The 16061-nt window shown below is 37.1% G+C and overlaps 1 protein-coding gene and 1 long non-coding RNA gene across 2 annotated transcripts in view; both read left to right on the forward strand.

Moving 5' to 3' along the window:
• The window catches only part of LOC128223585 (uncharacterized), a 187483-nt gene that overhangs the window by 12338 nt on the left and 159084 nt on the right, over positions 1-16061 (forward strand). Inside the window, 1 exon segment of the mRNA XM_052932860.1 lies at positions 254-376. Within this exon segment, the coding sequence (XP_052788820.1) occupies positions 254-376 (123 nt within the window).
• On the forward strand, positions 8082-11795 carry LOC128222843 (uncharacterized). The gene is made up of 4 exons (XR_008259241.1): positions 8082-8126; positions 8425-8935; positions 9067-10138; positions 10992-11795. It is a non-coding gene; the product is annotated as an uncharacterized LOC128222843 (long non-coding RNA).

Consider the following 16061-nt stretch of genomic DNA (forward strand, 5'->3'; position numbering starts at 1 on the left):
ATGGACACGATAGGTTATGTTTTACAGAGAGTACTCAACAGTTCAGAAAAGTACACTTAACGCATCAAAATGAATTTTATTATGGTGTGTAAGCGGGCTACCAGTACGTCCAAACGAAACAATTTCAGCACCAACCCTTAATTTATGGCACACCAGAAGGACACCTTCAATAGTCGTGTAGTTATAGGGAATAAACAATGTCGTTTACGCCAACATTTGTAACCAATTCAGGGAATACGGGTTTCTTTTTAAGTATGTCCATCAATCGCCGAGTGTAAATACAGAAGCTGCACATCATCCTACAATGTATACTGCAAGGAGTGTAACGACAACAATGTATTCTTCAAGCGATACAACGGCGACAAAGAATGCCAGCGTAAGGATATACAATTTGAAATAAACATATTATGACAAAATAATTACTCAAGTTTGAAAATATATATTTCTTTTGAACAAGGAGAGAAGGTCTTCTTTTTATAGTCCATTTTTCTATAAAACGCGGGAAAAATATGAAAACATCAATCGATAATAAAATCAAACAAAATATTTGTTACAAAACTGTTTTCTTTTCACAAACTGTATCGTATTTACAGGTTCTTTACAAATGACATTAATAATAGCATGGTTCATACTTGTATACGTATGTTTCCAACATGTCCAACGTGTCATTTAGGGATGTGTTCCTGGAACAACCACTATTGTTGGCCAGGGAGCTGTAGAAATGGTCTAACCAAGGACTGCTCGTGCGCAGCGGGGTTTACCAGTGTTTCAAATTATGCGGAAACGTCGTGTCAACCAATTCAGAAACCATCCATCTTAACATGTGACACTGTCGCGATTGGACCAAATGGTGAAAACAAGACAGCAATGTCATCGAGCAATTCAACCGAGTGTCAGTATTTGCAAGATATATATGGAAATTATCAGCCGACGATTATGCAGTATGATTTGAGCACTGAATACACAATTGACATTTCCAGCTATTCGCGCCCTTCATATATTGTTGAACAAAACTTCGGAATAACGGACGCAACAGTATATATGCAACGCCAATCCGTATCAGGTATGTGTCTCATATATTAGATACAGTAGTTCATTGTATTGTAAATGACAAATGTGAGTATATTTTTTAAGGTTTCTTTTCCAGCTAATGTACATAACATAACATCAGGAAATATATAACACTTTTGCGACGACGAAAAAAATTTCGGCTGTATAATGTACCATTTTGTGCTTGTAAACACTGAAAAAAGTTAATAGACATGTTTGAAATCGATCGTTAGCGAAGTTAACATAGTTTACTTTTTACTATCAAATTATGACTGTATTTGTGACAGGTTCGCTCACTACTTTATCAACAAACAGACGACTTACAGATGTAAATTCGAGCCAGTCTGTAAGGAAAGCACATTATGATTCACATAATTTTACGACTACATACACACTCGCAAATGGCCAGGCGTAAGTAAATTGTACGAAAATAAATCAAATTTAATTCCCTGATTGGTTATATAAATTTAAACGTGTAATAGAGCAGTTATTTAATTGTTACTCGGGTAACAGTCAATATCGTTGTCTTTTGGTGTCGTCGGGGATGACATTCTGAACTGTTGTCCTCGGCCTATCAGCCTCGACAAACAGTTTAGATGTCACCGCTCCACCCTGGAACAACAGTTTTGACCTTTACATAAATAACCATGAAATAACTGTATACTAGCAATTGCTATTTGTGAACAGGTTGTGTTTGGAATACGAAGTTAAAGGTGGTGGCTACTTAAAAGCCAAAGATACAAGAACCCAAACTGTTCACAGCGCTAAACCTTACCACAAAACTGTAGAACAACGAACAGTCTGCTATCGCTATGACAGCCAACCACCTGAACACTGTTCACAATTATCAACATGTGGCTCTGATCCTCTCCATCTGAACAAACGGATCACGCGGTCATATTTCCACAACGTCGAGTTTGACGGTTGGTTGGATCCTATTCCTCCAGGGGGAGCCTCACACACCTCTTCATCCATTGAGAGCTACAAAATTCGGGTAAATGAAGTTTTGCCCTCTGAAGGGACGCTGAAGGTTAATTACGCAACCAACGTTTTGATTACAACGGTTAACCACACAGTCACAAACATGGATCTAAATCTTACTTCAGACACACCAAGGCTTTATTGTTTGACACTTGAGGTGAAGGATGTGGCAGGCAATGTTCGACAGTCACGCCGTTTTGTTCTATACGATAACACTTCGTCCAATCAAGTCTCGAATGAAAATCCTTTTAGATTTACATCATCGTCACCTGCTACAGATTACACATGGCAAACCAATCACAACGATGTCTGCATAAGCTGGAAAGATTACTTTTTCAACGATTTCTACATTCATAATGAACTTTTGAATCCTATCGACCCCGACCCGCACGGTCTCATAAAAGGATCTTACGAGCAAATGACTGGGGAGATACCTGTATCAGGAACATCGAATGTGTATGGCATTATTGCATACCATATATCGTGGAGCCTGAATCACGGTACATTTTCTGTACAACAACCTGTCCCTTCATTCACGAATCAATTATTTTGCAATGATTTGAATGTTACTGATGGGGATACATACACACTGAACGTAAAGGCTATTGATATAGCTGGAAATACCCTTAGTGATAACCGAACTGTATTTATTGATGGCTCTGCGCCACACCTCCACGACCTATGGCTTATGGAAGATACGATAAGATATGAAATGCTGTATGTACATAAAAGCACGGACGTGTCCAAAATGAAAATGACGTTTGCCGCACTTGATCCACATAGTGGCTTATTAAAAATAAATTGGACGTTTGGAATAGCCGACACAATGACCGAGCTACTAAGTGAGCACCATGCTGTTATGACCATAAATGTATGTATATCTACACGTATATGTAATGAAACTAGTGTCAATCAGTTACCTAACCAATCATTTGTGTCCTAAACTGCGTACTATAAAAACATCACACTATTTCTCTCGTTTCAGGATTCATGCTCATCAGAAGAATGCTACTGTCCAGATATTGGTTCCTGTGCATACATTAACTACACAATACCACTCGACAAATTAAATGTTAAGAATACTCATAATGGCACTCACAACAGAACCTATTATTTTACTGTAAAAGTAACAAACATGGCTGGGCTTTCAACAACGGAACAAATAGACGTGCATGTTGATGAATAGCCTTCTTCAGATGGTAAGTTGAACACAATTCATATAATAAAGACACTGCTTGAATTTCTCAGTATACAAACGTTGACGCATTATTACGGCCTTGAAGTCGATCGTGCAGCGCTCGATTACAAGTCATATACAGTTCATATGAAGGGGACTACTTCATTTCTTTGCCGGAGTTTCGGGGAATCACTGAACTATGAAAGGGGAACCAAAACAGCTTATCATTCATTGCTCATATTAGGCGCGTGCAGACCGGTAAGCAAATGGTAAATGTTTTTTTGGGGCGGGAGACAAAATATTTATGAACTAAGATTGATATGTATGTATTCGCATTTATATAAACAGTCGCCGACTGTCAATCAAAATAAACGCTCATCCAATGATATATCAATTCTGGATACATCATCGGAATCGCATTCGCGCCATTTTTTCGTCTGCATTGTCCAAATTTTGGATTCTCTACTACATTTGGTCGAGTTGGTTAAATGATGTCATAAGGGTGTGTGTATTCTGACAGCCGATACCCAGAGGGATTGGTAGGTGGTGTGGAATTTAATCCATTCCCGAAGCTTAAAAATCAGCCGTGTCACTAAACAATTGACTGTACAGAACATAGACGGAAACTACGACATAGTTTGTATAAACCAAGGTATACGGCGCAGGATATTTTTACTTTCATTCTCGAGAAATGCTTGATATTTAGAACGCTCAAGGTCGGAAGGAACAGTTTGAAAAGCATGGTAGTATGTTAACATAGCCAATGTTTGCCCAAGAAAATTTTTAAATTCGAATTCAGAAATGTTTATTTTCATTGTGCAGTTTCTGTAGTTTTATTATAAAATAGTTATTGATAATCTTACTTGATGCCATCAAGTGTATCGAGTTGTTTAACAGGTACTGATTTCATGAGGTACAGTGATGTGCAAAGTAAATCTACTTATATATGCTAAACTGGTATTGTCATTTGCAAAAAGGTTTGTACATTATCAAATATAATTGTAAGTCATCAATTATTAACCCTTGTATATTATAAAAAGAAAACGTGGGAGGATAATATGCGTCGGTAGTGGAGTTGCCGGATCACTAGCATATCGCCCCAACCAACTGAACTAACCGGGTGGCTGGTTCTTCCAAACAAATAAAATATACACCTTCCCCATTAACCTTTCAGGCCGACAGAGGGACTCCTCCCGTTTACCGCTGCCACCAATAAAAAAACCTATAGAGAAAAAGTGCCCGGAGTTATGATTGAACCCACGACTGCCGAAACACTAGCACAGCGCTCATACCAACTGAACTAACAGGGCAGCTGGTTATTACCCACGCACACTACGATGCATTAGGCAATATTCTATTTTAACTTGGAATATCAAGATTTTTTTCAGTAAAACGGATAGGTAGCCTGATCCTGCTAGGTGTGTTCCTGCTATCCTGTGACCACGAAAACCAGTCATACCCCAAGCGAAAATCGCCCTGTTCAACTACCTACGTCAAGACGACGGATATTGACAGGAATAACCACAGAACAGAAATAACTAAATATTCAAGGAAGCCAATTGACAGAGGACAAACTTAAATGATACACCCTAAAGACCATTCACAGAAGAATCATTGAATGATATAGACATGAAAAGATAAGGTAAATAATGAGGGTTTAAATCGTTATAATTTTTAAGTTATGTAGATACAATATCTGGTTATCATTTGTCCAGTTGATATTGCTTAATCATAGAATACTTGAGACTGAAATTTATAATTTTAAAACTACAAGATATAATTAATAATATATAATTGTCTTATATATATTTCTAACACAAGTTAGACCAGTCTAATTTATCTTTTAAATTTATGTGTGTAAAAGGCTTGTAACTAATGTAAGAAAGGGATTTCTTTCAAACAAAATTAAATTCATCGATTTTAAATCCCAGCCAAACACGAATGGATGTGGATAATGTTAGAATTATCTAATGCGCGGTTCTGTAGGTATGCGTTTGTTGGTGGCATAATTTAATTTCACAGGTTGAGATACTTAGTTTGTGTCCAAGGTTTGTCTTTTAAGCCAGGTTTAGAGGTACCATGACGCACTTTGTGTTTAGGAGGTACACTTGTATGTGTTTACGTGGTCAGTTGTGTGATTGTGCATCTACAACGGTGATGACGAACCAATAAGTGTGCCGGTAACATTATAAGGAGTGCCTTATTCCTCCATACAATCCTAATTACACTCAAAAATGCCTTAACACAATAGTATTGTTGTTGCTGATCTGTAGATACTTTAATTGAATCTCATAGGCAGAAAACGGTCGTGTACGAATGGGGATACCTGCTCATAGCAAGGGTCTCCGAGAAAGAGACATGGTCTCTAAGTAAGTAGAAATTCTAAACAAATTGTTGTTTTGAATCATCAAACTACTTTATTGTCAGTTGGTAAATTTTACTCGTGGTATGGGCAAAAACTTCGCCTATATGTATTATATTTTATGATTGTCCTCAGAATCGCTGAATTCTTGATCTCGTCTGCGCCATTGATCAATTGTATGACTACATATAGAGTTGTGTATGCCTTAAATTATTTTGTACAGTGTTTTTTTATCCTTTAACAGATGTAAACATTGTGTCTTTCCTGCAGATTCTGATGATGTGCCAAACAGCTATGGCATTTGTCCACGAAGCGGTCAAGCAACCTAAGACTACATCATGCAGCTATGAATCAGATATTTCAGGTAATTGTTTGAGTGTAAATTATATTAACAGCAAATCAGTTATTATTTAGCAACATATACACAATGGAAAAGTGTTGCTTTCTTAAATGTTTGCCACATTCAGCCTTATAAACCAACACTTAAATTTAGTAAAACCCTCCTGCAAGGGATGTTTTTCTCTGCATTTTCTGCATCATGCAGTCATCTGACCAACAAAAACACAAGCAATAATCATGAATCTTTCAATTTTTGGTGATATCTTTACATTTCTCGCAATGCACCATTTTTCCGAGAGCTACTCAGTTTGGCATATAGTCTTTAAACACATGTCAATCTTTGCATACTGTTAAACTAATAATTTCTGTAATGAATGGAACAGAGAATCACAGGTTTGACAAATTTAATCATTTCAATTGCTGCTTTGTATGCATTTCACAAAATCTAAAACTTGTTGTCTATTCTGTCTGGGCATAAATGTTACTTAAATGCTGTCACAACAGTAAGAAAATGGTGTCAAGTAACAATATTGTTTTAAATTTTAAAAAAGAAAGAAAAACAGTATCTGTTTTTTTGCATAAGGCTTAACATAACGACGCAAAATTTAAAACATTTAAAGTTACCAGTGTAAATGTGTAAACAATCATAGCCCTAGTCTATAAATTAGATAATTTATTGCGATCACATGTTGTGTATTTGATTTTTCATCAGCTGCCAGTTCCTGATTATCTGAGAGAAAATGTATTATAAACGTTTCACCAAAGGAGATTTGGCATTTGTTTTATCTGAGTTAATGTTATATTTCTGAGATATTAAACTAAAACAAACAACACAAATTGCTTATCTTAGGTACACTTTATTTCAAAGCAATCATTCATTTCTTCTTTCTTTTTCCGTTGTTGGGGATGACACGAAAGTGGCATAAAACTGTACTCGGTTCGATTGTCCGACAGATGTCTGAGAACACAGGACCTATACAACTTTACAGAAGTAAGAAGTGTATGTCTTTTCAGGGAGGTACCTTTCTGCAAAAAATCGGTCCGAATTCCAAAGGCGTTGACAGGAAAGTGATTTTTGACTGTTAATGCACTAAAAGATGACATAGAACTCTTAAAAAAAGTGCGAGTTCAGATGGCCTTACGTGTGATCTTTCACCGCCAGAATTCAAAAATATGAGGCATGGATTGTTATCACGAAGCCTTCTATGTTTTTCACGGCAAACTATTTGTAATAAAGACAAACATGCAAAGAGCAAAGCTGCACAAAACGTCTAAGTGCCGTAGTATGTGTGCTTCTGAAATTGAATCGCACAATGTTACCGCAATATATCAAATGCTTGAAATAAAGGAAGGGATGAAGATTATTTATCGTTTCTTTGTGAGCACTTACATTTGTTCCAAAATGAAACAATTATATATCTTGACAAGCTTCTTGAGATATGAAGGTATTGGTTCCGACGAATTAATCAACATTTGCGTTAATAGAATCAAAAAGCTGATTTGGAGTGAATCGCAACAATGGGTCCTGCATTCATTGAACAAAATCGCCTTTGAATAGAACCGGTCCGATTATTATTGTTGACTATTTTTCTCCTTTACAGCACGGTAACATAACGTATTTGCTTCTTCACCGCATCTGGAATGGCGTCTAGATACATTTCCCCGTACTCTACGTTTTCTTGTGGATGCCTTAGTTATCTACCCCGTTTACAGTTACAAGATGCGGACAATAATCGCAAAATTAACATTAACAAGCATGCGTACATCACTGCCGGTCATTATCTTTATCTAGTAAGTTAACACTTTCTTCGCCAGTCAAGTTATCCTCCCGGACAAACTTTTATATTTGATATAGATCCATCAGCTAATAACAAGTGACAAATCAATGAACTGTTGCACTTTGGCTAACGATTTATCATCAACACTGAATACTAAGCAAATGTATTTTCGGACGATGGATTTGTTCCCACAGAGAGCAAAGATCAGTTCATTGTCCCATTTGTTTATATATCTGGAATTGTAATAGAAGTTGAATATCTAACCATTGTTTTTTTTCAGATAACTGATGCATTTATATGGCATGGAGATACGTGCGTCCGTGTCAAATTACTTTGGACAATTGCGGACAAGGGCATTGCTATGGCATTCTATCAATGGACGTTAGCTCACGACGAAGAATCCTTCTCACGCGGAAATCTATTTTCTATCGATATCACGGTAAGAATGGTTTGGTTTCATTCCTCAACAATTGAAACATGCGGTTCTATATTCTTAATCTTAGTGTGAAAAGTCACATATTTGGAGCACAACTATCACAAATATGACATGATGCTGATACATTCATTAGTTTTCTATATGAAGACATAGATTTAATCGAGCTATGACTTTATCGTGCATTTCTGAGCTACCACTGTATCTGAAAATTGACTTCATTTGCAGGTGGTGTTTGTATCCGTCCCTTCTGAATCGAAATGACTTGATCCGTTTATATTTTATTTTTTACTCTATCATTCAGTGTTCCAAGTTGATGCCTGTTCTGGTGAGGTTAATATTTTAAACTTTGTAATTTGTGATAAATGTTGGTACAAGTGTGAGGTTAATGCCATACAAACTAGTTTAAAAGTGGACTCGTGTTCCAGTGAAGTCGTGTTTAGTTCCAAGGCGGTATTCCTAACATTTATGTGTAAGTATTTTTGATGAGTGTGTGGTCTATCCGGAGTGTTTTTATTATTGTTTGGACCCTTGCCTTACTCCTCTGAACAGGGTTTATTTTTTTTAAAATTTGCGACGATTACTGTTCCTGTTGTGTTCAATGTATTATTTAATCTTAATATATATTTGTATCATAGGTCGAAGAATGTGTTGTACTGTCCATAAACGGACATATTTCTTCATATGCCTGTATCTTAGCATACACAGTCAACGAACAATTTTTGAGTAGCTGAAGAAAGCTAGCAAAGACTAACGGTGCAAATGTTGTTTACAACTTCCATACTTGATCGGAATCTTGGACGAAAGTTCAATCGGTATACCCTTTATATTCTAAACGTTAAAAGACACTTAACATTTAGTGTCGTTTCAGTAAATTACAGAAAACTCAATGATATTCATATTTTCATTCACCTTATTTCCAATCTCTTTATTTGTGTTTTCACAGTTTGGAGTTTGGCCTCATGTATACGTTCCTACATGGCAACCTTCTTGACAAAACAAAGGTATAAGGGGGTAAAAGGATCACGTTACACACAAACGATAAAGAAATATGATTTGCAGGACCTGATCATTTCTGGTTTTTGGTATTGGTTGTTTCCAAAAGGTTGGTAACGGGTATATCACAACCCACGGAGGGAAAAACAATGAGCTTGTCGTTTCAATATTTGAAAATAAAGGGAAAACATATATGGTTACACCCCGTTTTGCAATGCAGATGGACCTTGATTATTAATCTGACATATACACGATTCAAAGTAGGTCTTGGAACAGACCACTACTGTTCAGACGTTATATCATTTATGGTGGTTGCGTTGATGCAAGGTTAAACAAAATGTGTATTCATAGCTTCGTGTGTATTAAGCCAGCATTCAATGTTGGCTTTTGACGCTAAGGACTTAAAATTTGATTCCAGACAGAATTTATAAAGGTGTGGTCAAGGCCATTGATGCCACGGGACAGAAAAGTGATCGTATGGTATCACCGGGGGTAATCATCGATCCTCTTCCACCCAAAGGTTACGCTTGTAACCAATTGTAACCGATTTGAAAAAAAAATCAGTTAATATCATTGCATTGTTAGAGAAGTCGAAGAATCTTCGGACGAAGACCAATGTTGCACATTTAGACAAAGATGCAATATAAAGAATTGGAGGGTCTATTGAAAATACTTTTGCAGATTTGGTTTTTCTTCAAACAATTGTTTCATGACCAGAGTCCAATCTGCTCTAAATGAAAAACACGTTACTGCAAATGATTATATTAATTTTAAAATATCTTAGAAACAATTTATTTACAAAACTATGCCACTTTTATTGAAAACAAAGCAAGAGCACTTCGTGTTCAGCAAATAAGACTGGACAAATGTTCTCTTGAAGACAGTGGCAACTGCTCGCGGACTAACATTACACAATACAGAAACATTAAACGTACATGTCAGGGCTACAAACACAGGACAACATAGAGGTGAGGCCGTTCACGCCACCCTATTCACCATCATCCATCCTCCTGTCTTGTCAGGTAAGACCATATAGTACCATACAACGACTTCAAATACTTTTGTTATGTTTGCAAAATAAATTAGGTAAAACTCTGTTTCATACAAAAGTTTATAGTGATAAAAATGTATTGATCAGTTTTCAATACTAAAATAAAAAGTGCACAAAGAAATTAACTGCAACAATGTTATCCGATAAAAATACATAATCACACGGTATCAAATAATTAGACCGACCATTTTACTCAACGATTTAGACATATCAATCGTTTTAAAATTTGCGATGGAAAATACAAACATTTTAGTTTAAAATTATGTATTTCACAACGATTGTGAAGGAAGTTATGATAAGTCATACTAAGTCACTCTCGATTGCACGATGTTGCGAAAGAGTGGGGTCTTGTGTTGTGGGGGAAACCGGAGTGCCCGAAAAAACCCCACTTGTGCACTTGTCCGGCTTGGTGACCACTAACCGAACTCACATGCGCCCAGGCCAGGAAACGAACCCGGGTCACCCGCCTTGGTGAGAAGCGAGTGCACTAAACACTGCGCTAACCGGAAAATCAAACATTTTCATATAATTCCGCATTGTCTACATTACGTCAATCTGTTTCGATATACATGCTTAGAATAATTATACTGTTCGAACCTAGTTATGGTGGTTTCATTAAACTTTGAAAAGGATTGCATAAATATGTCAATTGATAAATATTTTACTTGCAGCTTAACATGTAAAAGGCATATATAAGAACTTTAGGTAGAAAAGTCAGAGGTCATGCCAAATGTGAGCTTGGTTAATCTTCTTAGGTAGAACTGAAGTACTTCTAAGCCTGACCATTTGTGATATTTTACAAACAATTATTCATATAATTTCAGGAATTCCAATGCTTGCATCTCGAAATGACCATATTATTCATATCGACTAGAAACAAACAATCCATACACTTCCGGAAATTCCAGTTTTGCATTGCCCATTTGTGGGATCAAAAGAAGGATTCACCGACATTCTTGACCTCAGCTTTTACACCTGACATACGTATGACATTTTCGCTCCGTCGTCTACGATAATTTCTCCGAAGATATCAGAGTTGTTCCTTACTATAACATGTATATATCCAACAGGGATTTCGAGTGCTAACAGGACAATATTCACAATGTAATAATTTACTTGTTCTACTGTCTTTACCCAGTGCCATTAAACCGGGTTTATGTTTAAACCTTTTGCTACTGAGCTTGTTTCTGTAGTTTTTCACATATGGGTATTGGTTGTGGCAATGCGTAATGTTGCAAAGCTGTTGTTTGTTATAGTTCATTATTTAGCATTTAATATATTCATAGATGAGCCTTACTGTAGTTTGATTTTTCATCTTATTTTTGTTCTTGAAATTTATTCCATTTTAATGTCATGTATCATTTAAACGTCAACTGTCGAACGACAGTTAAAGAACAATGAACAGTTCGGATTTCATTTAATAATTATTTTATGTTATTCCGTCCATTGTATTTGCTGTTTGGTTGTGTAGTATATATTTTCCTTGTGGCTTATGTACTATGCGTATGTTTACTTTTTATAAGTTCGTGTACTTTTATAGGATTCCGTCCAATGTATTTGGTGAATAATTATCTATGTTGGTGTTTATAGTTCTTTTGGCTTAGATTTCCATTGATTTACGTTTTATATGGTCGCGTTGCTGTCTGTTTTTTAAACAACGTTAAAACAAGTTTAATTGTAGTTTCCTTTAATTTGTTAATAAATATCTTTGTGTGGTATTGTTTTATGTTCCTACAATAATCTATATATCTGAGTGTATGACCTCAAGATTGCAAGTCATACGAAAGAAAGTCAAACAATATACGAATTCCATACAAAATATGACAGCTTCATCACAAATCAAAAGAAACGTTTACGTACTAAGTAGTTACATGATTACTTAGTAATCCTTATAGTATATTTTTCAGAAAAAGTGTTAAATATTTAAGAAAAATTAAATTGTAATGGTATGTGTTTTCCTGGCTATCAATTTTGTAACATTAACTAATTATGGCATTTGCTTAATAAGTTGATATGATGACTTATTTTTGTCTGCAAAACCAATTGAACATACCTAATATATTGATTTTATTATTGTAACGTCGACATACCGTGTTAATCTAATTGTGGACAAATATTTCAGCAACATATTTGTTTGTTGGTTGATAAGTCGACATAACGTTAACACTACGTGATATTATTACTTCTAATGTCGACATAAAACAAGTCGACAAGGCTATATGACCATAACACATATACGATATACTCTTCCATAATAGACATGAAATATCAGTATACAGTCATTTTTGCCTCGTTTATTTGCAACTATGAGATCCTCACCAATACATCCACATTCAAATAATAATGGATTGTTTCCAATGACAGCATATGTCGAATGTATGTACATCGAGTAGTTTCAATGGTGTTGCTAAGCTGGTTCACAGGTGGGCACCTCAATGACCTGTTAGGAGAAATATAGTGAGGCAAACGATAAAATATAACCTCGCTGTGACGCAGGCGAATTCTATGGTTAAACTACCAGGCGTGTGTTTTCAGACAAGGGACCAGATTTTCCATCCACACGGAAGAGAAATCGCAATTGAAAAAGTATTTTATGAATATGTATGTTATATAAACAATAAATTCTACAATAAGAAATAACTTACTCAAATAAAATTAAATGATTATTTGAACTGATTTTAAAATTATTTATATCATGGGAGAAAATAGAAATTCTAGAGTTATTTAGAGGTGTTGGACTTAAAATGTGGCTTCATGTAACTAGGTGTCATCAAGTTAAAACAAACATGCTGCTTAAACCTTGTTTACCATTTGGCAATAAACCGTCGTGTTCTGTCCACTCATTTTACATTAAAACTTCTACAAGTCATTAAACATCGTAATTCTATATTTCTCAGAATTTTAAAGTACTAAATACCACCGGAATGGTTTTGAACGCGTTCTCTTTATAACTATGCACACATCAATGTAACAGTATGTAATTGTCAACGCCTATATTTTCATTGATTGTTTTTGAATATGCATGTAGCGCATTCCTTATATCTTCGATTTAAGGACATGTTTTACCTTAGAGTTTTAAAGTCACTGCATCTAATTTCGCTGGTTGCTTTGGAATATAAATCGTGTATGTGTACCAAATACACTATTGATGCACGATGATCTAGCCAAGAGGTACTGCAGTATAAAGCATGCTACGTTTTACTGTTTGCACGATGATCACGTCTAGAAGCAAGTCCGTGCTGCAATTAAAAAAGCGCTACGCTCTACTGTATGCACGAGGTTCACGTCTAGAAGCGCGTCCGTGCTGCAATGTAAAACATGCTGCACTTTACTTATGCATGATGCTCACGACCAAAAGCGCGATCATGCTGCAGTGTTGAACATGCTGCGCTCTACTAATGTATGATGCTCACGTCCAGAAACGCGGTCGTGTTGCAGTGTTAAACATGCTTCGTTCCACTGTATGCATGATGTTCACGTCCAGAAGCGAGTTCGTGTTGCAGCGTTAAACATGCTGCGCTCTACTTATGCGTGATGCTCACGTCCAGAAGCGTGGTCGTTTTGCAGTGCTTAAAATGCTGCGCTCTACTTATGCATGATGCTCACATCCAGAAGCGCGGTCGTGTTGCAGTGTTAAACATGCTGCGCTCTACTAATGCATGATGCTCACGTCCAGAAGCGTGGTCGTGTTGCAGTGTTAAACATGCTGCGCTTTACTTATGCATGATGCTCACGTCTATAAGCACGTTCATGCTGCAGTGTTAAACATGCTGCGCTCTACTAATGCATGATGCTCACGTCCAGAAGCGCATTCGTGTTGCGCAGTGTTAAACATGCAGCGCTGCACTTATGCATGAAGCTCACATCTAGAAGCGCGGTCGTGTTAAGTGTTAAACATGCTGAGCTCTACTTATGCATGATGCTCATGTCAAGAAGCGCGGTCGTGTTGAAGTATTAAACATGCTTCTCTCTACTTATGCATCATGCTCACATCCAGAAGCGCGGTCGTGTTGCAGTATTAAACATGCTGCGCTCTACCTATGTATGATATTCACGCCAAGAAGCGTGGTCATGATGCAGTGTTGCACATGCTGTGCTCTACTAATGCATAATGCTCACGTCCAGAAGCGCGGTCGTGTTATAGTGTAAAACTTTCTGCGCTCTACTTATGCATAATGCTCACGTCGAGAAGCGTGGTCGTGATGCAGTGTTAAACATGCAGCGCTGTACTTATGCATGTTGCTCACGTCCAGAAGTGCGGTCGTGATGCATTGTTAAACATGCTGCGCTCTACCTATGCATGATATTCACGTCAAAAAGCGTGGTCATGATGCAGTGTTGCATATGTTGCGCTCTACTTATGCATAATGCTCACGTCCAGAAGCGCGGTCGTGTTATAATGTAAAAATTTCTGCGCTCTACTTATGCATAATGCTCACGTCGAGAAGCGTGGTCGTGATGCAGTGTTAAACATGTTGCGCTGTACTTATGCATGATGCTCACGATCAGAAGCGTGGTCGTGTTGCAGTGTTAAACATGCTGCGGTGCACTTATGCATGATGCTCACGATCAGAAGCGTGGTCATGATGCAGTGTTGAACATGCTGCGCTCTACTTATGCATGATGCTCACGTCGAGAAGTGCGGTCGTGTTGCAGTAAACATGCTGCGCTCTACTTATACATGATGCTCACGTCGAGAAGCGCGGTCGTGTTGCAGTAAACATGCTGCGCTCTACTGTATGCATGATGCTCACGTCGAGAAGCGCGGTCGTGTTGCAGTAAACATGCTGCGCTCTACTTATGCATGATATACAGGTCGAGAAGCGTGGTCGTGATGCAGTGTTAAGCATGCTGCGCTCTACTTATGCATGATGCTCACGTCGAGAAGCGTTGTAGTAATGCAGTGTTGAAAATGCTGCGCTCTACTTATGCATGATGCTCACGATTAGAAGCGCGGTCGTGTTGTAATGTAAAACATGCTGTGCTCTACTTATGCATGATGCTTACGTCCGAATCGCGAATTTGCAAAATAAATTAGGTAAAACTCTGTTTCATACAAAAGTTTATAGTGATAAAAATGTATTGATCAGTTTTCAATACTAAAATAAAAAGTGCACAAAGAAATTAACTGCAACAATGTTATCCGATAAAAATACATAATCACACGGTATCAAATAATTAGACCGACCATTTTACTCAACGATTTAGACATATCAATCGTTTTAAAATTTGCGATGGAAAATACAAACATTTTAGTTTAAAATTATGTATTTCACAACGATTGTGAAGGAAGTTATGATAAGTCATACTAAGTCACTCTCGATTGCACGATGTTGCGAAAGAGTGGGGTCTTGTGTTGTGGGGGAAACCGGAGTGCCCGAAAAAAACCCACTTGTGCACTTGTCCGGCTTGGTGACCACTAACCGAACTCACATGCGCCCAGGCCAGGAAACGAACCCGGGTCACCCGCCTTGGTGAGAAGCGAGTGCACTAAACACTGCGCTAACCGGAAAATCAAACATTTTCATATAATTCCGCATTGTCTACATTACGTCAATCTGTTTCGATATACATGCTTAGAATAATTATACTGTTCGAACCTAGTTATGGTGGTTTCATTAAACTTTGAAAAGGATTGCATAAATATGTCAATTGATAAATATTTTACTTGCAGCTTAACATGTAAAAGGCATATATAAGAACTTTAGGTAGAAAAGTCAGAGGTCATGCCAAATGTGAGCTTGGTTAATCTTCTTAGGTAGAACTGAAGTACTTCTAAGCCTGACCATTTGTGATATTTTACAAACAATTATTCATATAATTTCAGGAATTCCAATGCTTGCATCTCGAAATGACCATATTATTCATATCGACTAGAAACAAACAATCCATAC

Source organism: Mya arenaria, chromosome 17 (genome assembly GCF_026914265.1).
Source record: "Mya arenaria isolate MELC-2E11 chromosome 17, ASM2691426v1".
Taxonomy (NCBI): Eukaryota; Metazoa; Mollusca; class Bivalvia; order Myida; family Myidae; genus Mya; species Mya arenaria.